This window comes from Mizuhopecten yessoensis, unplaced genomic scaffold (assembly GCF_002113885.1).
Source record: "Mizuhopecten yessoensis strain PY_sf001 unplaced genomic scaffold, ASM211388v2 scaffold716355, whole genome shotgun sequence".
Taxonomy (NCBI): Eukaryota; Metazoa; Mollusca; class Bivalvia; order Pectinida; family Pectinidae; genus Mizuhopecten; species Mizuhopecten yessoensis.
In genome coordinates, this window is record NW_018480075.1 from 546,926 (window position 1) to 568,113 (window position 21,188).

At 35.1% G+C, this 21,188-nt stretch overlaps 2 protein-coding genes across 2 annotated transcripts; one reads left to right on the forward strand and one right to left on the reverse strand.

Annotated features, from left to right (window-relative positions):
* Positions 1–742: 742 nt before the first annotated feature.
* LOC110443652 lies at positions 743–12,917 on the reverse strand. Its single transcript, XM_021488003.1, has 10 exons — positions 12,859–12,917; positions 11,134–11,277; positions 10,545–10,650; positions 9,786–9,918; positions 8,920–9,138; positions 5,648–7,387; positions 4,787–4,990; positions 3,094–3,215; positions 2,477–2,606; positions 743–1,853 (listed from the first exon to the last, which is right to left on the reverse strand). Exons 1-10 carry the CDS (start codon positions 12,915–12,917, stop codon positions 1,681–1,683), a joined length of 3,030 nt encoding a protein of 1,009 aa, XP_021343678.1. The 3' UTR covers positions 743–1,680.
* Positions 12,918–15,143: 2,226 nt separating this feature from the next.
* LOC110443645 (HAUS augmin-like complex subunit 1) lies at positions 15,144–20,609 on the forward strand. The gene is made up of 9 exons (XM_021487990.1): positions 15,144–15,265; positions 15,643–15,817; positions 16,815–16,947; positions 17,458–17,592; positions 18,679–18,802; positions 19,333–19,398; positions 19,698–19,769; positions 20,099–20,146; positions 20,524–20,609. Exons 1-9 carry the CDS (start codon positions 15,224–15,226, stop codon positions 20,572–20,574), a joined length of 846 nt encoding a protein of 281 aa, XP_021343665.1. The 5' UTR covers positions 15,144–15,223; the 3' UTR covers positions 20,575–20,609.
* Positions 20,610–21,188: the final 579 nt, after the last annotated feature.

Consider the following 21,188-nt stretch of genomic DNA (forward strand, 5'->3'; position numbering starts at 1 on the left):
TGATCTCCTTTTTAACAGTTTTTACCAAACTGGAAACAAGTTTAATTTGAAATATTCCTTTTCCCTGATGAAAATCATCAGTGAACAAACTTAGTTTCATTTATACTATAGTTCTAAGTACAAAATGAAAATTGATTCATGCACTATCAAATAACGCTTAAAACAATATCAAAACTTGTCTATACAGACATCAAATAGTATATAACAGTGAAAACTGACTTTATTGAGACCTGAACTTAAGGAAATCTTGTGACATGAGTATATGCCCCTCAATAAAGCCTAGATTTGCTGATCTAAATAACCATCAAAGGACCAATCCCCATTGATGTTGAAAAAGTCAGCTTTTACTGTTTAACTAGTTTATATGGAACCTGTATGCCACTCAAAGTCGTGGCTACCATCTAATATTTCATAAAATATTAAATTTATCTTCATCTTTGAACAATATTATGCTGATATATATATATTTTGTTACATATAAAGCCATAGAGTATGTAAGAATAACATACACAAGGTAAATATCAGGATTAATGATAAAACGACTATGACATAATACAATGTACATTGTATATAATGATTAGATGTTTAACGAGACATAGTGATTTTGCCTAAAACAGTCACACAGCACTGTCTGTAAAATCCTTTGAGAAATGAAAACATCTAAAATTAATTCCCAAGCACTTAATTTACCTGGTGTAGGTATGTCCTAGACAATATTCTGTGTATGTACTAGTAGTCAGTATTTCATCCTGAGCATTACTCTAATTTGATGATGGTGATTCATATTAAAATCAAGTGAAGATAGTGATTGATGACCCTGTGATGATGATATTGGTTCATGACCCTGTGATGATGATGTTGGTTCATGACCCTGTGATGATGATAGCAGTTTATAGCCCTGTGATGTTGGTTCTTGACCCTGCGATGATGATGTTGGTTCATGACCCTGTGATGATGATGGTGGTTCATGACCATGTGATGATGATGTTGGTTCATGACCCTGTGATGTTGGTTCATGACCCTGTGATGATGATGTTGGTTCATGACCATGTGATGATGTTGGTTCATGATCCTGTGATGTTGGTTCATGACCCTATGATGATGTTGGTTCATGACCCTTTGATGATGATGTTGGTTCATGACCCTGTGATGATGATGGCAGTTCATGACCCTGTGATGATAATGGCATGCACAGTTTATGACCCTGTGATGTTGGTTCATGACCCTGTGATGATGATGGCAGTTCATGACCCTGTGATGATAATAGCATGCACAGTTTATGACCCTGTGATGTTGGTTTATAACCCTGTGACGATGTTGGTTCATGACCCTGTGATGATGATGGTTCATGACCCTGTGATGATGATGTTGGTTCAAGACCCTGTGATGATGATGGTGGTTCATGATCCTGTGATGACCATACTTTGCTGATATTGGTTCATGGTTTTAATTTGTGATGACAGTAGATCTCAGGGCTGGGTTTAAACTTTCTTTTCTAACTTTCATGTCTTCCGCTACTCCTATTCAATGAACATCTGTGATGTCAACAATTTACAATCCCACCATGATGTGAGAAAATGAATCTGTTGCTCTTCTTTTCCAGTACAGATCTGTAATGTATGTGGAGTTATAACCACCCTTCTCCTTACCCCACCAAGATCAGGATATAAGGGGTTAGATTTATGCTCCAACTTTAATGTCCGGTGGTGATATTTGCCTTTCACCTTCCCCCAGGAATATCTGAAGGGCCTTCTTCAGGAGGTACACCCCCACCTGTTGTCTTTGTTTGTTAGACCACGTAGTTGACACACTGTAGTAATCTCCCCTTTTCTTGTTTGTCAAATTTGACAGACCTGAACAAATAAACAGTTATTTCAAATCATGTACCAAGAATTTTCATAATGTAACTATATATATGGAAGTACAGTGTATTGGTGCGAGAAAATACCAATTTGTGAAGTGTTGAACTCTGATTCAACATTGTTGAATAAAAAAAGTCACTTTACTAGCTAGACATATTCAATGTCACATTTAATTCACAGTGTCATCATGTCAGGAAAATAACACTAAACACTTAGTAATTTACCAGGTAAAGTCATCTGCAAACATAATACACTGTACATTAATTATAGCTATCCTGTTTCAGTTATATTTTGTAAAGGAACAAAAGATAGCTATGACCTATAAATGGATAATATATCAAAAATTTGTTAAAACATTTTTAGTTTGTTTGAAACGCTTTAAAGCTTTATTCTTTTCGTCCAAATACGTACTTCATTTGTTACCAAAGACTTGCCACAGGGTCAAATGCATTTTTATGTTTGCTATAAAAACTTAATTTACAAATTTACAACATTGAAAATGAGGAGATTTATTCCCAATATCATGTGATGTATGGTAACAAAATTTACACTTACCAATGACATTCACAATTCCAGCCAATAATGTGATGTGTTGTTACTACAGTAGTACTTACCCAAAGCGTCCACTATACAGGCCTCTCGGGTGTAGGCCTCCACCGGTATGACGCTCTGGAAACAGTGGAGAGACACCACACCCTCCCCAGAACCCCAGATGTCTAGGATGCGTTCAATCTTCTCACTAACCTACAAAAACACCACAATCATGTCAATGTACACAGAACTTAATAAGACCCATCCCTTGTTTACTTTCAACACCAAATTTAACAAGATTTTCCAGATTATAAATCCTGTTGGTTTATCATCTAATATTAAAGGAAACCCTCACAAGGAATATTCATGTACAATATTTTAAGGAAATATTTTAAATTTTGAAATACTGAATTATGATAAAACTTGCTTAAACATTTAACTCAATAATAATAATATATTTCTTATATTGCTCATTAGAAATATCTTCTGTGATAACTTTTCCATTTCCAAATTTTCTCAAAAATGTTACTTATAGGTTCAGGACCAATCGTCTCATTTGTACAAATCCAGTTTGGTCCTTGTATTAAACATTCCACAATTCGATAAGAAACTTTTAAAAGTTTGAACTGAATCGTGAAAAAAAATGAACAGGGAATTCCATTTGATTCTGAACACTTTTATGTGAGGTCCTAACGCTTACTTTGGGTTTGGGTGATTTCAGTTGGTTGATGGCTTCATACAGGTGACAGTATGGACGAGCCCGTTTACCCTTACCCACGTAAAAAATGGCAGAGACGAACGTCCGGAAAGTGTCCAGTTCACCTAAAATAAGAACACAGCCTTGGTATCAAAGTAAAATTCTCATCATTGATCGGGAGAGTCTAGTCAGAAAACAAATTTTCCACAATATGATATCTATTGCTTCAAATTTTTTAAATAGCAAATATACATACATGTATTATCGACAGAAAAAGTTTGATACAGGAAAATTTTAGTGATTAAAAGTTGAACCCAAGATTAGCAAAGACAATTGTAAGGGAACTGCACCATAGCAAGAAGCAAAAACTAGGATAGTCTTGACCAGTGTTTGAATGCCCTGTTTTTAAAGTCATTACATCACATTATATCTTCATTATGAAACATGGAGAAGCCTTGCAACCTTCAGTCAAAAGGGAATAATGGGATGGATTTTCATATTGAGTTATGCTGAAAGCCACAATATCTGTGACTCGCCAAATAGTTCCCCTCTCAATAGAGCTATATTAAGCTTCATAACTTTGATTAAAGACAATTTTTCACTAATTTGTTTTCTTGTAAATAAGTCTTTTTGTGTATATTATCTAAAGATGATCATTTTGAATGCCAAGACATATGAAAGTTGTTGCCATTTTAACTTAACAATTTAGCAAATATTTCCTCACAAAGTGTTATAAATGATATCACCTTAGATAGCTATTGTGAGGATGTGAAAACAAAACAAATCAAAGTCCAGATATTTGCAAATGAAAGAACTATAAAGGAAGTCCTTTTCTGCTGTGTGTTGAATATTGTTCCTTCTTTCAAGTTCAAAATAGAACAGAGATAAAATTTAAGGTTTCACAGTTATGATATCTGTATTCGGGAGCATCCTAGAACATGTTTCATATGAAATGTACACATCACAAGCATACTCAACATTAGTCCGAATTATTCTGACGTTTTATCGACTTTTTTAATATCGGTCTGTCGTCGATTAACGTCAGAATTCCGGCCCTCTATAATGTGCGGGAAATATGCGACCCGTACCCGGAGCGCACTTCAAACTGATATTTTAGAAACAAATCGTCACTTTCACACACATGTCGCACATGGATCGAAAGATCTATTCTTTATGCACAAGATGAACATAAATTACATGCCTCAAACAATCAATACAATCACTAAAAACATATTTTTTTAAACTTACTCTGTTTTACTCTAGTTTTTTGATAGCCCCGCCTTCTAATGCCGCGTGACTAAAATCTCGCCGGCTTACGTCGTAACGTTGGGATATACCTTCGGTAACGCGAGATCTCGTCAAGTCATGTGACATTGCTCATGGCCTAATTTCCATTAAAAACATGGGTTGGTATAGAAAACGTTGGAAAATACTTTTCGTAATGATCTTTGAAACATGTTATTGATACCACCTAGTGCATAAAGAATAGATCTTTCGATCCATGTGCGACATGTGGGTGAAAGTGACGATTTGTTTCTAAAATATCAGTTTGAAGTGCGCTCCGGGCGCGGGTCGCATATTTCCCGCATATTATAGAGGGCCGGAGTTCTGACGTTAATCGACGACAGACCGATATGAAAAAAGTCGATAAAACGTCAGAATAATTCGGACTAACTCAACATCATTAGCTACATACTAAGAGAACAGCTTCTATTTGGCAGATTCTTGGTGATGCGTGGATCAAGCAGAAGGTAATTAAAAGATGACTTCATGGTTCCCTCTCTCCAGCGACAAGCCTGCCTGGGATTCTGGAAGGCTGCCACCATCTTGGTTTCTAGGTCAGCAGCTATACTGCTGTCATAGTTACCATCTAGTGCTGCATTCAAGGCACTAGAGTAACCTAATCAACGAAAAATAAAAACATAGCAAAAGCTGTACATGGACACTGGATCAGTAAATGTGACAGGAAATACCTGTATGTAGTACAAAGGAACCTAATTTTTTTTTGTATTATGAGCTCCATATATACAGGTGTATAGTCAAACCTCAATATGATGCCCCTCGTTTCATTTGCAACCTTACTTAATTCTGACATATTTCAAGGTGTAATTTCTCTTTTTCATAAGAACTCCTTTCTATGTTTCCCTCATTTTATCGCCAAATCCCTTTATTATGCCAAATGTCTCTGAATAAATGGTGGCAGTATAATAAGATTTTATTGTATAAGGAAAGCTTTATCAAATAAATCAGTTTAAAACAGAGTTCAGTATCAAAATTTCATTTCCTGTACAAGTATTTCTATTACCTACAGTCAAAATGCACCTAGTTTTCTGTATTTAAATACCTTTTATAGATTAAATGTTTTCATACATTTTATTTTGATATTCATGTCACAATCAACATCAATATTGTTATAAGATAAAATTTTGAAACAAAATGTGCAATTACACTCTCTGAAATAGCTATTGCAGCAGCACCAGTAGATCCAATGCGGATATGTCCAGTGATACTGTCAATATTTTAGAGTCAAGACATTAAATTGTTACGTAAAAAATACCTGGGTGTTTTGAAGTTAACACTATCTGAGGATCACTCTCCACTCGTTGTAACCTCAACAGGTAAGTCTGCCTTGTGCCGGGCGTCACCGGTCCAGGATTGTCTCCCATGAGCTGTAATCTACTACGAATATCATCATTACTAAGACTCCTTAGACAGGGTGGGATTTCATCCTCTTTCTCGGAACATATTCCGTCTAGCTCTGAAGCGTCACTTTTCCGTTGGTGATTTTTACACAGGGATTTCCAGCTGTAGGTCTGTGTGGCCTGGGAGTCTAATGTGTGTGTCGTACTTGTGCTATCCAAGGACAGACGCTGTATAGTGCTGCCACATTGTGACGGGATTCTGCGTTCCACTAAGACAATACCTTCCTCTGGGTCACTGTACACATACTCCACCGTAGCGGCACTGTCAAATGACAGCCGCCCAAAACTTTGGTTCAGAATGTCACAATCTGTAATCGATGTTTGGTCATCGTCATATAGCAGAGTATCGTCAGAATCAACAACTACAGAATCTCGAACATCTTCTGTAACAGTTGACGTTTTGGAAGAACTTTGAGTTTCAGATTCACGTCTACTGTCGTAAGAAATTGTGTCGTCCAGATCTGTAAGGAGAGAATCATTGACAACTTCCTTGAGCGATGACATCCGATTTTCTGACGTTTTCTTTGGATGCCTTTGACAGAAGCTCTCGTCCGATGAAATCAAGTCACTGGCATTTTGGTCCACTGGCATGGTAGGGGGTTGCCATATGTGGTTTTCTTTGGATTCAAGACTTATCCTTCGCATATTATCAACCAGCTGCCTCTGTGGATCGGCACTGTTCAGCCAGTTCTGGACTTTTCTCTCACATCTCACCTTTTTTTGGTCGAGACTCTGCAACGGTGAACTATTTTCACTTTTTACTGCGCTTCTTCCCCGAGCCCTGTTACAGGTTCCGCATGTTTTGTCGTTCAGTTTGTTTGAAGGTGTTGGAACGTTTCCATAGGTTCTCCAAGATTCTCTAGAAGTTGTCTCTGTGTTTTTCTGTTTTCGTTGGTTCGCATATTTTTCGTGAAATATTCTATCCTCGCGAGACAGGTTTGGAGACTGCCTATTCACTGTTCCACGGCATAACTTGTTTTCTTTGGGCAACATACCAGATTGTTCTTTGGTAGGTTTTCCACAGGAATAGTTTCCTTCATGTCCATGATATTCATTCTCATTGTAACTTTTCTTGCCCTGTGCAGGATTCTGCCCATATAAACAACCGGAGTGTCTAATAAAAGTTTTTTCATTTGTTTTCATAGATTGATTCTGTCCAGGAGAAGTACAAGAACGTCCACTCTCTGTATTTAAACAAGATTTCCTAGACTGATTGTCATGTGAGTGCCAGTCACCAGATTGTCCATTTATCTTCCTAAAATATTCCTGACCAGCCGATGACTTTGATTTTCCACCTACTTTTTCATCCAGAATTGTAGAAAAGAAACTGTGATGAGTTGTCTGCCCCTGACCATTTGCTGACACTGTATCGGTGCGAGTAGGACTTGGTCCACTTGAGCAGGACAGGAAAGTGTCATCATCAGTTGAACTGGTCAATGAATCATTTAAGACTGCATTCCAGGGCAAAGTCTGTGTCAGGTCGTCTGCCCAGTGGACATGGCACGAGTTCTGAACAAATCCTAAGTCGTTTGTGTCTGTTTGTCCTGAAAGGTCGATGTCTCGACTTTGGTTCTTTTGCTCCAGAAAGGGGTGATCTAAAATTTGAAATGCAAAAGTTCAGATCATAAATAATGTTGCCAGCATTGTACATCTTGTTGGTGACGTAGATAAGTACATAACGCTGCACATATTCAATTCAAGTTATGATTTTTCAAATTGTTCCATTTTAAAATGCATTGCTAGTGCTTTGCATTCACCAAATTCACTGCCAGTTAAATCACCACAATCATTATGTATCATTTCTCATAATCATATTAACATCTACCTTCCAAATAAACCATAACCAGTCTTTAATGGAACAGCCAGTTATTGAAAAGGGACCACGGAAAGCATCTGTGTTGTCAGGACATGGATGATAAATAAACTCAATTTGGAAGTGACAGGACACTGACTGTTGCTTTACCTGTAGACTTTTGCAAATTGTAAATCTGAATGACATCACATTAATGTTAATGTGTATAGAAAATTAAATAGTGCGATAACATTACTATACGTATGTACCTGGCGAGGTGACATCACAACAAGTGTGTTCTTGGTGAGGTGACATCACATGTACCTGGTGAGGTGACATCACAATACATGTGTACTTGGTGAAGTGACGTCACAATACATGTGTACCTTGTGAAGTGACACCACAAAACAAGTGTATCTTTGGTGTGACATCCCAATATTTGTATACCTGATGAGGTAACATCACAATACATTTATACCTTGTTAAGTGACATCACAAAATATGTGTACCTTAAGTGTGACATTACTGCATAGTATGTATACCTGGTTAGGTGTCATTACAATACAAGTGTACCTTAGGTGTGATATCACTGTATTTGTATACTTGGTGAGGTGACATCACAATACAAGTGTACCTTAGGTGTGACATCCCTGTATTTGTATACCTGGTGAGGTGACATCACAATACAAGTGTACCTTAGGTGTGATATCACTGTATTTGTATACTTGGTGAGGTGACATCACAATACAAGGGTACCTTAGGTGTGACATCACTGTATTTGTATACCTGTTGAGGTGACATCACAATACAAGAGTTCCTTAGGTGTGACATCACTGTATTTTTATACCTGTTTAGGTGACATCACAATACAAGAGTAACTTAGGTGTGACATCACTGTATTTGTATACCTGTTGAGGTGACATCACAATACAAGAGTTCCTTAGGTGTGACATCACTGTATTTTTATACCTGTTTAGGTGACATCACAATACAAGAGTAACTTAGGTGTGACATCACTGTATTTGTATCCCTGGTGAGGTGACATCACAATACAAGAGTACCTTAGGTGTGACATCACTGTATTTGTATCCCTGGTGAGGTGACATCACAATACAAGTGTACCTTAGGTGTGATATCACTGTATTTGTATACTTGGTGAGGTGACATCACAATACAAGGGTACCTTAGGTGTGACATCACTGTATTTGTATCCCTGGTGAGGTGACATCACAATACAAGTGTACCTTAGGTGTGACATCACTGTATTTTTATACCTGTTTAGGTGACATCACAATACAAGAGTAACTTAGGTGTGACATCACTGTATTTGTATACCTGGTGAGGTGACATCACAGGAGAGCTGTCTGTGCCCGGTCAAACATGAATTCAGGTGTTGGTTGATTTGATCTGTATAAGTGCTTCCCTCCTGGTCAAATGCCCATTCCAGGAAATCGTCTAGATAAAGGGGGTCGTCTTTCATGTGTTGGTAGATCTTGTCACGATCTGACTGACACTTTTTACTTGTTTGTAAATGGAAGTCATCACTGCTTTCACCTGCATTGTTGACAAACAATTTTTAAACATAACCTTTGAGATGCTTATCAATTTGAGAAGGTTTCCTCTATATTAGAAAACATAGTTGAATTCAATTGTCTAAACAACATTTAAATAGCACATTACTTTCCCCATCTGTACCTGGTGACAATACATGTATGCCTGGTGAAGTGACATCTTAATGTTTAATTTACAAGTTTTGAAACAGATAATTTGTATCACTCCTCCTTGATATGAAGACATTATCAATCTGGTGCCTCTCACAGGATACTGGTAAGCCCCATTCCCAAAGAAATCACAACTGGAAGGGGAGAGAGGGATCACAGATTTCCTAAAAGCGAACATATAATGATTGGAGGTCTAGTTTGGAATCCAGGTATGGCCCTATAAACTTTTGGATTTTTTACTTTAAAACACTGTTGTTGACTCTTTTATTTGTTATATTCATCTTCACAAAAAAAATTAAGCATAATTTTCTTTTCAGAAATGATTTACCAAAGCTATACAATAATCATGCAGAAATGTGTACAATGCATTATTACAGATTTTGGCAGTGGTACTGTCTGTCTATATAGCTAACTGTTCAAGTAGTACTGATAAGCTTGATTCTCTTGTATCTTAGCAATTTAATATCGGTAATAACTTACACGGCTTGTAGATGATTTTGGGCTGCCTGGAGCTGTCGACATCAGGAGATAGCAACAGCGTGCAGAACTCGAGCAGACGGACACAAGTGGTGTGTCCATAGGTCTGAGCGCTATCTAGTACACTGCTTCCATCCTAAAACATAATGTAAACATGCAACTTTTGGGGGGGTATGGTGAATTCTGTCAAGTCAGACAAGTAATAATGTCATGCCCCAAGTTGCATTCTCTGATGATCAATCTTATACCAACTTTAATATAGAACTATCTTGCATATCAATTTAAATGACTTTAGGATTCAAGAGCAAAAACACTCAACATAGGTAAATATGCATTTGCATGTTTTTCAAAAATCCCACATGAAGTTATAATGTAGATTTCACCACAAAGCAAGTGACAGTAATAGAAGTAAACAGATAATGGATATTATACAGTTATAATTGATTATGGAAAAACTATTTTTTTAAGAAAATGTGAAATCATATAAACAATTCATTATAAAGATTACGTAAATGTATTATTACATATATACACAATTCATTATAAGGATTACGTAAATGTATTATTACATATATACACAATTCATTATAAAGATCATGTAAATGTATTATTACATATATACACAATTCATTATAAAGATTACGTAAATGTATTATTACATATATACACAATTCATTATAAAGATTACGTAAATGTATTATTATATATATACACAATTCATTATAAAGATTATGTAAATGTATTGTTATACTCTCTACAAACCTGATCTCGAGCTAATGGATCACCACCATTGAGTAGGAGGATTCGTAGACTGTCTTGGTCGCCCCACGTGGCAGATACATGCATTGGTGTGGTACCATCTACTGATCTTTAAGTGAAAATAATATAAGTTACCTCCCCTTGATACTTTTTTTTTAAAGACCTACTCTGCACAATTTCGATTTGGTTACAATTCTTTTCTTTTCTCCCTATGAAATATATTTTAATTCTAAAGGCAAAGTCATATTTTAAAGAAAAAGATCATATTTAGAAATCCAATTGACAAACTGATACACATGTATATATATGCGGCTTAAAATAGTCATAAGGATATTTTCTAAATGCATCTAGTCTAATAAAATAAAATGTGTATGTACCAGTATCTATATCTAAGCTGTGCAGGAACCATATATAGCTCAAGGTCCGATCAGGTTTTTTTATTTTAAAATTTAATTATTTTAGAAATTTTAAATTATCAGACCAAATTATCTGAAATTTCAAAATAAAATATAATTTATCGGACCTTAAGCTACGTTTTTTTACTAAGAAAAGTATTTGTGATTAATTACCCTTAGACATTATAATATTGTACCTGATATTTGGATCTCCACCATATTGAAGGAGGAGCTTAGTGGCCTCCAACCCAAGTCCTGAGGCAATGTGTATACAAGCCACACCCTCCACAGGCAGTACTGCATTTGGATTGGCACCCTCATTTAGTAGAAGCTCCGCCTCTCTGAAATATATATCAATTAAATAAGTTCTAAGTAGGTAACATGACCTCGTATTATCTGCTTTGACTCCTCCTACAGAAACTATTAAATAAATAAAAACTGTTTAAAATTTTGATTTTATTATTAACAAGAAAGTCAGCAATCAAATATTTATCAATTATAAAATTCATAAAATATGGGATGTGATGAGAAAAGGGCCCAACTTCCCTTGACAAATATTAATTATAATCATCACCATATAACTGTATATATTTCTTTGCTTGTCATGATACCACTATTCGAAACTTCAGAACCCAATCCATAAACTAACACCACTGGCAGTCATTTTATATCTACTTTTCCCATGGCCAGCTCCTGCAAAAATATTTTCTAGTGCACCTGTGTAACAATTTCCTGGAAAGAACTATTTTCAAACACCAAAGACAATATTTGATATTAATGTATCCTGTGCACAGTGTACAAATGTAATATTATAAGCGATCCAAACCATATCTGCTGTAGTTTCTCAAGATTTCAAAGCAGCAGGCTGAGGTCCATGATAATTATAAGTATACATGCACATAATTCCATTAACATCTTCTACTTCTATATATTATATAGAAATTATTGTGCATCAGATCTGAAGCAAGTTCATCATCGGTGGTGACCATGCAGTAACAGTTCATTTGGCCAAGGCAGTACGTACAGTATAGCTATCTAGTTTTTAGAAGCTCCTTGTCCAAATCTGGCTTGCATTGTGATCTTGCCAACTACAATGTGTCCAATACTATTAGAGCATTTGAACAGTTAGCCTAAGTTTCCTCTAAACGTAGACCTGACATCTGTCTATCTAAATGTTTCACATCTAGTGTTTTGGCCATCTCACCAAAATACACACGGACAAGAAGAAACCCAGACTAAAGAATAATAGTTAGGGTTCTGTTTAGAGAATCATGTCAAATGTTATAATCAAATGAAATAACATACAAGTTAACATGTTGTATTGCAAGGTTTGTTTACCTTATTTTAATTACTTGCTTACAACGCCCCCTTTCTAAATTAAATCTACCCTTATATGGTAAGATTGCAATTTGCATACGATTGACAACTGTTTAAAAAATAATGGAGGTCGGGTTTACTTTTTGGAATTTCAAAATATAGGGGTATGGCCGGAGAAATTATACACGAACACGATCTGATCGTTTTGGAGAATACGTGTAAACATAGCTGCGATAACCTACGTACGAAGAGCTTCTGAATGACGACGAGACGATTCGGGCAGAATGAGATGAGACCTATTACTGAATCAGGCCTAGATACTAGCAAACAGTAATACTGCAGTGGACAAGCTATATAGTTCATAAAACAATGCAGTAAATTAGCAAAGAAAATGCGTGGAACATGTCTTGGGCCTCTCACGCAGAAGTTTTTGGGCTCATTTTTTACCATTATGTTGCAGAGGCAGACCCATTTTCATAAATATTTGTCAGTCTCATTTGAATACCATTGAAATTATGATATTTAAAAGTGTTGTATTAATCAAGTAATAATAGAACATAAATTATATGGTCTTGAATAAGGCGATGATGATGAGAAATGCATACATCAAGTCCTCCAAGTTGAGGGCCCCAAATAACCTGTGTGTTATTGTTTCGTCCGCCATTTTAAATCTCCCCCGCTTTAGGTCACGTGATATGATCTGGCGTAAGATAATTTAACATTATCAGGCGAGCTGAGGATTACTTGCCACTGTTCTATTTGAATTCTTACCCTATATATTCTGGTTTAATTTAACATATATTTTTAACAGCGGGCAAAACGCCAAAAACAATATTTTAGTATTTAAATAAATTGTGCAGTTCTATACTTTAGAGTTACATCCCTTGAACTATTTTGGTATCATAAAAGCCGAGTACCGACTTCGAGGGTCTTCATATAAGATATAACTACTGACTCTCATCCAAGTATCTAATTCCTGTAGGAATTCTTATCTTAATCAGAGATTTATAACTACAGAATTTTCATCATTATCGATCTCTGATTTAGATAGAGTTCCTACAGAAATTACGAAGTATCCAGAAAGTCGTGAGGATCAAAATTGTTTCTTGTTTTTTTTTCATGATTTAACATTCTGTGGTTCTTTAGCACTTTATGAATATGCCTAAACATCATACACACACACACACACTGTACATAATTCCTTTTCATTATACAAGTTAACCGTAATTGTCTTAAATTAATGGAATTGTCTTCGGGATGTGTCCTTGATCAAGATTACAATTTCCTAAAGACTCGCATTCAGATATTTATCTTTAAAATATCGTTTCAAATCCACTCTAAATAACAACAACCTTGTCGAACAGATTATAATTCAAAGCATATGTTTTATTACTGATATTCCTAAATTTAGGGACATATATAGTAACGAGTTGTTAGTTTATCAGTCAGCAGCCGACATCAATCATGCAAATCATGTTGTTCGGAACCAGCTCTTAAATGCCGAAGCATCTTTGATATGTAAACACACAATAGGGTGTGAATGCAGGGTTATTACTATAAAGAAAGGGAAACTTCGTAATCGGAAAATGTAATTCGTCATAACTAGCAGCATACAGGTTTAGGCAATCCCTGTTGGTGCTGCTGTAAGAAAATAACGAGGAAAGCGACTGGAGTAGAAGAGTTTGGAGTGATGATGATTCCAAATTCAGCAGAATATGTAATAGACGTCGTCAATAATGTAATGTTTAAACATTAAAGACCAAACATCATCAACATATCCGAAAGTGAGTTTTACGACTTGGCAAGAGTTTTTACCATTCCTGACCGAATACATAGATGGACCTGAATGAGTATTGTCAAACCAAGCACTGAATAGATTCTGAATTAATGTTGTATTAGATTTAATAATACATTTATTGTATGCCTGTTTTTGCTGTTGCCATGCCATTGTAAATATGTATATCATATAGAGAGAAAGCGTTTATTCAAGTTGTTTTCACTTGGGGTTTATCCCTCATCTTATTGCCACTAAATATGTTTTAACTGAACTGATCATTCAAACAATTTCATCCTCGGTAAATTTCGTTTTTGGCCTTTGTCGTGTTTTCACAAAATCTCTTCCAAAATAGTTATAAACATATTGTCGCAGGCATTTCTTGGGGAATAATACATGAATAAGAAAAAGAAGGCGTTCCTTTAGTTTGGTAAGTTAAAGAATGCAATACAAACATTTAAGGCATGTCCATATCTTTAGTTTTATAGAGTTTTTCGGTGTTTTTTTCATAATTACCATATCAAAGTTCTTTTTATATATTATAAATATATTATATATAACTGTACAATGCACGTTCTTGTTTCAAACTTCTCTTTTACTTAAACCTATTCGATTATTTATTTTTTATTATTAAGATTTTATTTAATTATTTTCATAAACGTTTAGACTACATACTTGCCAACGTTTGAAAAAAAATGTCCAAGGGGGAGATAACACATGCTCAAAATTAAAAGCATAAATAAAATGTGAGTGTATACCCCTCAGGACAAACAAAAAATACTTGAAAATGACATCCTTTGAACTTTTCTTTCAGATGAAACTATAGCTATTACAGAATAGGAATAGTTTAACAGGTTCGCTGGTTGAAATGCTCAATTTTTAAGTTAGGTTAAAAAAAAAAGAGTCTGCCTCCATAATATGGAGAATTTGCAAGTATGCATTTAAAAAGGGCTAGTTTTTGTGGAAAGTATTTTGATTTATTTTCCAAAAATATGTAACAGATGTACAACATAATTTTTCGAGGAGCAGTGTGTTGTGTTGGGGCATTTGAGATAAAAGTTTCGTTTCGAATTGTATGATGCATGTCTGTTGTTGTCGGTAAGTTTGATTGGTGATGCATTTAGCTCAACCCACAATTGATTGCGGAACTTCCGGCCGCCAAAACATGAAAAATGTTGTCAACCTGAATACTTAAAATGTCGAGTCTTCCAAATACCATGAACGAACAACATCAAGAAGTATGTTATCTCGCTTGTTGTTTGAAATTTAAGGCTTTCGTTTCAAAATTATTCAGTCTATTGGCTGCTGAGCCCCGACTTCTTCAAAAGTTCACTAGACTGTTGTTGACACTCAAATGACAGTGACAGTATATTGTATTGTGATCACAGTAAACCACTTGCAGAGTTTGTTGACATTTGTTGAAGGATAAATTAAGAGACTTTTGTGGTCATTTTTGCAAAGAGGTAACTAACCTTATGTATGCAAACTTATTTCTTAAATGACAAAGTGTGACACTGACTGTCTCCATTTACTGATTTCTTCCAAAAGCCAAGGTTCCCTCTTGACTGCGTTAAATGCTCATATAGCACTTCTTTTCATGTTTGTATATTTACAGATCAGAGAATGGCTTGATAATGTATTTGGAGGCGAGCCAGTACCTTCATATGAACTCAATAAAACCACTATACGGGTGTTGTACAATCTGATGAGGAAAAATGTGACTGTCGATGAGGACACACAACATGTCATCGCCGACCTTCGACAGAAAACACAGGAATATAATGCTGAAGGTATATAGTTTATACATTTTCTTGACCTGTGAACATAACATGTGCAGCTGTCAATATGTCGTTTCCGAAATACTATGTTCCATAAAAAGTGAAATGATTTGTGATTATAAACAATGTACATATATGTAATTATAGTGGTTATGGTGAAATATTTACCATCGTATGACATTGACTTTCTATATATAACCCTACCAAATTCAGTTGGCATTCATATAGGCTATGAATGCTATAAGGAATGATTGTTGACGTCATCATCATTATGATGTCATAATATTGTTAACAAATGTAGTTGGATACCACTAACCCTCCCTAGGCGATGGAAAAAGCATACACGATATATGTTGAATAATAATAACTGTATTGTAATTTTCTTTGAGATGAACAGATTCCAAAACTATAAGTATGCAGCAACTGCTTTCGATTGGCATTCATAGGCAATATATCCAGTTTGTCCAGTTGGCACTCAGACTGCCTATGAATGCCAACTGAAAGCAGTTTAGTGTTAAAATTGATACATAGAGTTTGAGGGATGTGTGTGTGGAGAAGTGGGTGGTGGTGGAGGGGGCACATATACTTCTAACTTGAAGATTAATCAGTAGCAACTAATGCCATCTTAATTTGAGTGAATTTTGGATTTTAATGGTTGAAATTTCCCATCCACATGTATAAAGGGTTATTTACTATAACTAAAATATATCCTCTCAGTCTCATTGGCCGGGGCTGGAAACAGTAAATCAGTGCTCCAGCATATATTTTTGTTCTTTCCGAATTTGTTATCTCAAAAAAACTGGAAACCTTTTCAAATAAGAAGTTTTAGCTCAGTTGAACAGGCATTGATGGATTGATGGACAGGCACTGCCCATCATTGTGTTCTCCGGGGATCGTATGGGAATAAAAATCCATCCACACATGCAATGTACAGTAAACTGTTTGATGTAACAGATTTCATAATAACAAAGTTCCTGTGTACTAATTCCTGATCATGTTTGTTCCACAGCCGGAAGACTGGAGCATATTCTGAGAGGTGTCAGTCTAACATCTTCAGTGTTGTCACAGTCGGGTGTGATGAGTCTGAGAACTCTGGCTAATGTCGCCCTTCTCCTACAGATCAAAGATGTATCCGATACTACGTAAGACACCTTATATGTATTAGACTGAACACTGAATTCACATGTACATATATGCAATATGAAATATAGACAATGATTTTTTTGAGGTATCACTTCATATCCTGTAGAGAATCGAACAGAGCATGTTATTCCATGAACTTTTCAATATGAATTCAGACATTATACTTAATGTATTAACTGGAAATAAGCCTGCGCCTGGTAATAAGCCCACCCTTGTCAAGTTCATTTAAAAAGAAATACTTACAAATAGTTCTAGAAAACATCAACAAAACAAAAACAATTGGCCTTAATACTAATATTCAAGAACTTAAATGTATACAGTATACATTGTATACAAGTTTTAACATAAGTAATATTTATAATCTGACTACATGCATGTACATAGACTGTTTTACAAAATAACTTCTAGAACTAGATTTTAATTGTGACTCTTGTTTTACATTTAATATAGCTGTGTCCAGAATGGGTTCCAATGTGGCTTTACTGTCGTTATGTGATATGTTGTTTCAGTTATATGCTGGCATTGCAAGCCCTGCAGGACGAACTGTTCAAAACAGAGGAGAGTTATCGCCAAGAACAGACAACTCTGCAGCAGCTCAGGGACAAATCTAAGAACGCTCTCCTGAAATATAATACCATCAAAAGGTAACATGACACAGATAACATTTCTTAATTATTAATGAATGCCAGTTAAATTTTATTGAGGTTGGTAAATACGTTCATATTTTTCAAAAGTGAATATGAAAAATATTCATCAAAGAAGCTGAAATATCAGTGGTATTAACAAAGAAACCAGGGATATTCTTTACATTAAGTCTACAGCAGACTAACATGTCTGGGAAGAGACAATTCATTGCATTGTTGAGCAACATCAGTCAATAATGAATGTAGCTGATTAACAGAAGATACTTGATGTACAGTTGACATGTTTTGTTGGGAAAGAAATGAAAATAGATTACATTTAAGTAACATAATGTCTTACCTTCCATGTTTACCCGAGATAAACACATGCTTTGTTAAAACAGATTTTTTTTAATAAGAAAAATATTTATGAATATATACCATTTCAAACACTCTGGTAAAATCTTCTCTGTAAATGTAAGATAATGTTTAGGATGAAACACTATTTTACAGGATTAGACTTACAAATGCTGGCCTCTCAGTACATCTTAATTTTCATCAGTCACTATACTATTCTATAATATGCATTGAAACTGCAAATGCAAATAAACAGAGAGATTTGCATGATACATTGCCATAATAAATTCAGCATCCATATTATATCGCTTTCATTGATGTATTAAAAAAGCAAAATTTCACTTTTTACCTTGAGGTACCAAATTCTGTATGCATGTATATTTTTGAAGATTGTCATGTGCAAAAACCAGGTTCAATGGGACCTGGTTTTCACATGTCGGGGATATGAATCAAAGAAAAATTTGGTCCATTTTACAATTATTGATAATTTCCAGCAAAACAATTCTCCTGAGTTCCTTCAAAAAGTACATTTATGCACTTCTTTTATCAGTTTGGTAAATAAAGAAATCCTAATTGATCCTAATTGATATAGAAATATGAATTTCCTCACTTTACAAGTAGTCTCCCTTTGGCCATCGTGTGGACTTGAAAACAAAGAAAGGGAGAGAATAATCTATTGTTAAAAAGGTTATAAACTTTATCAATAATTATACATGTACGTTAATAATAATACCTGTTGTTTTCTATAATCAGGAGCCTTTCGGTGCTACAAGAGCAGGCCAAGAGTCGACACCCAGAGATGGAGGGAAAGGCAAAAGAAACGGTTTTCTCACGCAGCAAAGCCAAGGAGTACAAGGAAAAGATCAGTCAACTACAGGTATAAGCCGCCTGGGTTTCCTTGCTCTTGCTGAGTTACTGAGTGGTCATTTAAATTTATGTACTACCATTAGAAACACTAGAATATTTCACATTTCCTCTATAGAAATTGTTAATGAAAAAAGCACTTTTTAGCTTGCCTATTCGAAGAATAGGGGGGCTAATGTAGTCACCCCGGCCCCGGCGTCCCACCTTCCGAGGTTGAAGTTTAAAAAAAAATTTGAGACAGTGTTGGATCATCACACTCAATGCACACCTTAATTGGACTTAGTTAAATTTGAGGTTAAAGTTTTTGGGCAAGTTTTTTCCAGACAGTGTTGGACAACCACCATCAATAGGCTGTTGTCTATTATAAGGTTGAAGCATTTATATGGAGTGTTAGCAATGTTCTGGGCAATATTTTCATATTTTATGGCCCAAAATACCTTAATTGGACTAAGTTAAATTTGAGGTTAAAGTTTTTGGGCAAGTTTTTTTGTGAAGTGTTTGACAACCACCATCAATACAATTAAGAAAGTGTTGTCTTTACAGAAAATGTTATCAAGTACAGGAGTGGATTCCTCTGTATACCACAGAGAACTTGTTCACAAGTCTGAGGTAAATATTTTATCTAGTTGTATATCCATACTGGCCTAATTATTTGTAAGTGAAAATAATGCCAGGTCTTCAAACAATAAAACCTTGTGATAATGACACTCATTTATCACTCGAGTAAAAATTCAATGCTTAATAAATGTACTCTTTGCCATATTTTGGGAAAGTTAAAAACACTCTATAGGAAATATGCCTCATTATATCTAGGAATCTGATATCCAATAAAAAAATTCCAAAAGCTATATGTACGCAAATAATTAAATAAATCCTTGTTTATCAATGTGTGCCTTCCTCGTTTTTAGGAACTACAGAAGCTGAAGGATCAAATGGCACCACTGAAGGGAAAGCTACAGACCTACCACAGCCTGCCGCCGGTAATGTATTGCTCTGATTTTCTGAAAACTTCTTATATGCTACTCATGTTACATAGATATTTTTTTGTTCTGTTGATTTCAAAATAGTTTAGATTCTAGACTCTTTTCTGAATTTAACGAAATTCCACAAAATCCAATATTTTGAAATATGAATCAATATATATTTTCTGCAGAAAACGTGCTAGTACATGACTTTTCAGCAAAGAATCGGTTCTGTCTGAGTTTTATATATTGATTTCAAAGTCTGTCATTATGTTTTAATTTTTCTAAAACTACGTACTTCACATGGACATTTATTAATTAAATGTTGATTTTTGTATAATTTTCAGGATATTTCATTAACAAAAGTGAAACTGGAAGAAATGAAGAGGGAAGTGGTATGTTACAGTCTTATATCTATTTTCTGGCCAATTAATAGCAGAGCTTAGATTGTGGCACATAATTTGAAGTCTGTTTTCAAGTCTTGTCCACCACCTTTTTCTATTAACAATTTGTTATTATTCTCCCTATACACAGGGATAAGAAAAGTCCAACAGACATGGAATAATTTTGGCCATATGTATGGTTATATATAGACTGTTTGTCCCACTGTGTGTTTAATACCTTTTAAAGATTTTATTTTTTTCCAAATTTCCCCCACATTTGATTGAAATGATCTTTTATTAAAAGTGTCTGCCATTCTATAATATCTGTACTGTTAAAAATTTAAGTATGTTTTTCCCTACAAATTGTGATTTATCTTTGTAAATTTCAGGATATGTTGGAGTCGGAGGTGTGTAAAAATATTGACCTGATGCACATATGAAAATACAACCAGGAACTTATTCATATATCTATGGCGAAAAAACCAATATAGCTGTACTGTCTAGGATACAGAGAGACTGGTTGGCCATAGACAATGTTATAAACACGGTCAATATGACAAACAATGCCTTGGAGTCAATGTCATAGTTACGTGTTTGGCTGTACATGACATTTAAAAAAAAAGGATTTTTGGCTTCCTTTACCAAATGATATTGGGATGCTTCTCAGAATTGTGCTATAGAAGGTGTGTCAGTGCTACTAATGTACCACAATAATATCTCGCCAATTGAGGTTAACTTCCTTGTCAATGAACGTAGGAAAATTGTTACACAATATTATTACTGTGACTTGTACCTATTTACTTACTGTTGGTAGGTTATTGTGTTCATTTAGACTGTGATATCAAATTATTACATGTATTTTGTACAAATAAAGAAATAAATTTGTAAATAAATTCAGTTTGAACTATATTTTATTTGAAAATTACAATGCTTTTCATCACAGCAGAGAAGCAGGTAAGTGTCAAACGTTACATAAATCTGTCTTCTTAGAGTTAACAGTTTAAGCATAAACAACACTAAATGTGTAACTGAGATGTTGAAAAAAGTATCGACA

Excerpts from the sequence above, each read along its gene's own strand:
- LOC110443645 (XM_021487990.1), top strand. The coding sequence starts at position 15,224 with ATGTCGAGTCTTCCAAATACCATGAACGAACAACATCAAGAA. Across the intron at positions 17,593-18,678 it reads AAATATAATACCATCAAAAG|GAGCCTTTCGGTGCTACAAG; the intron begins GTAACATGACAC and ends TTCTATAATCAG. Across the intron at positions 19,770-20,098 it reads CCTACCACAGCCTGCCGCCG|GATATTTCATTAACAAAAGT; the intron begins GTAATGTATTGC and ends TATAATTTTCAG.
- LOC110443652 (XM_021488003.1), bottom strand. The coding sequence starts at position 12,917 with ATGGCGGACGAAACAATAACACACAGGTTATTTGGGGCCCTCAACTTG. Across the intron at positions 9,919-10,544 it reads ATCCATTAGCTCGAGATCAG|GATGGAAGCAGTGTACTAGA; the intron begins GTTTGTAGAGAG and ends ATTATGTTTTAG. Across the intron at positions 3,216-4,786 it reads AAATAGAAGCTGTTCTCTTA|GTGAACTGGACACTTTCCGG; the intron begins GTATGTAGCTAA and ends TTCTTATTTTAG.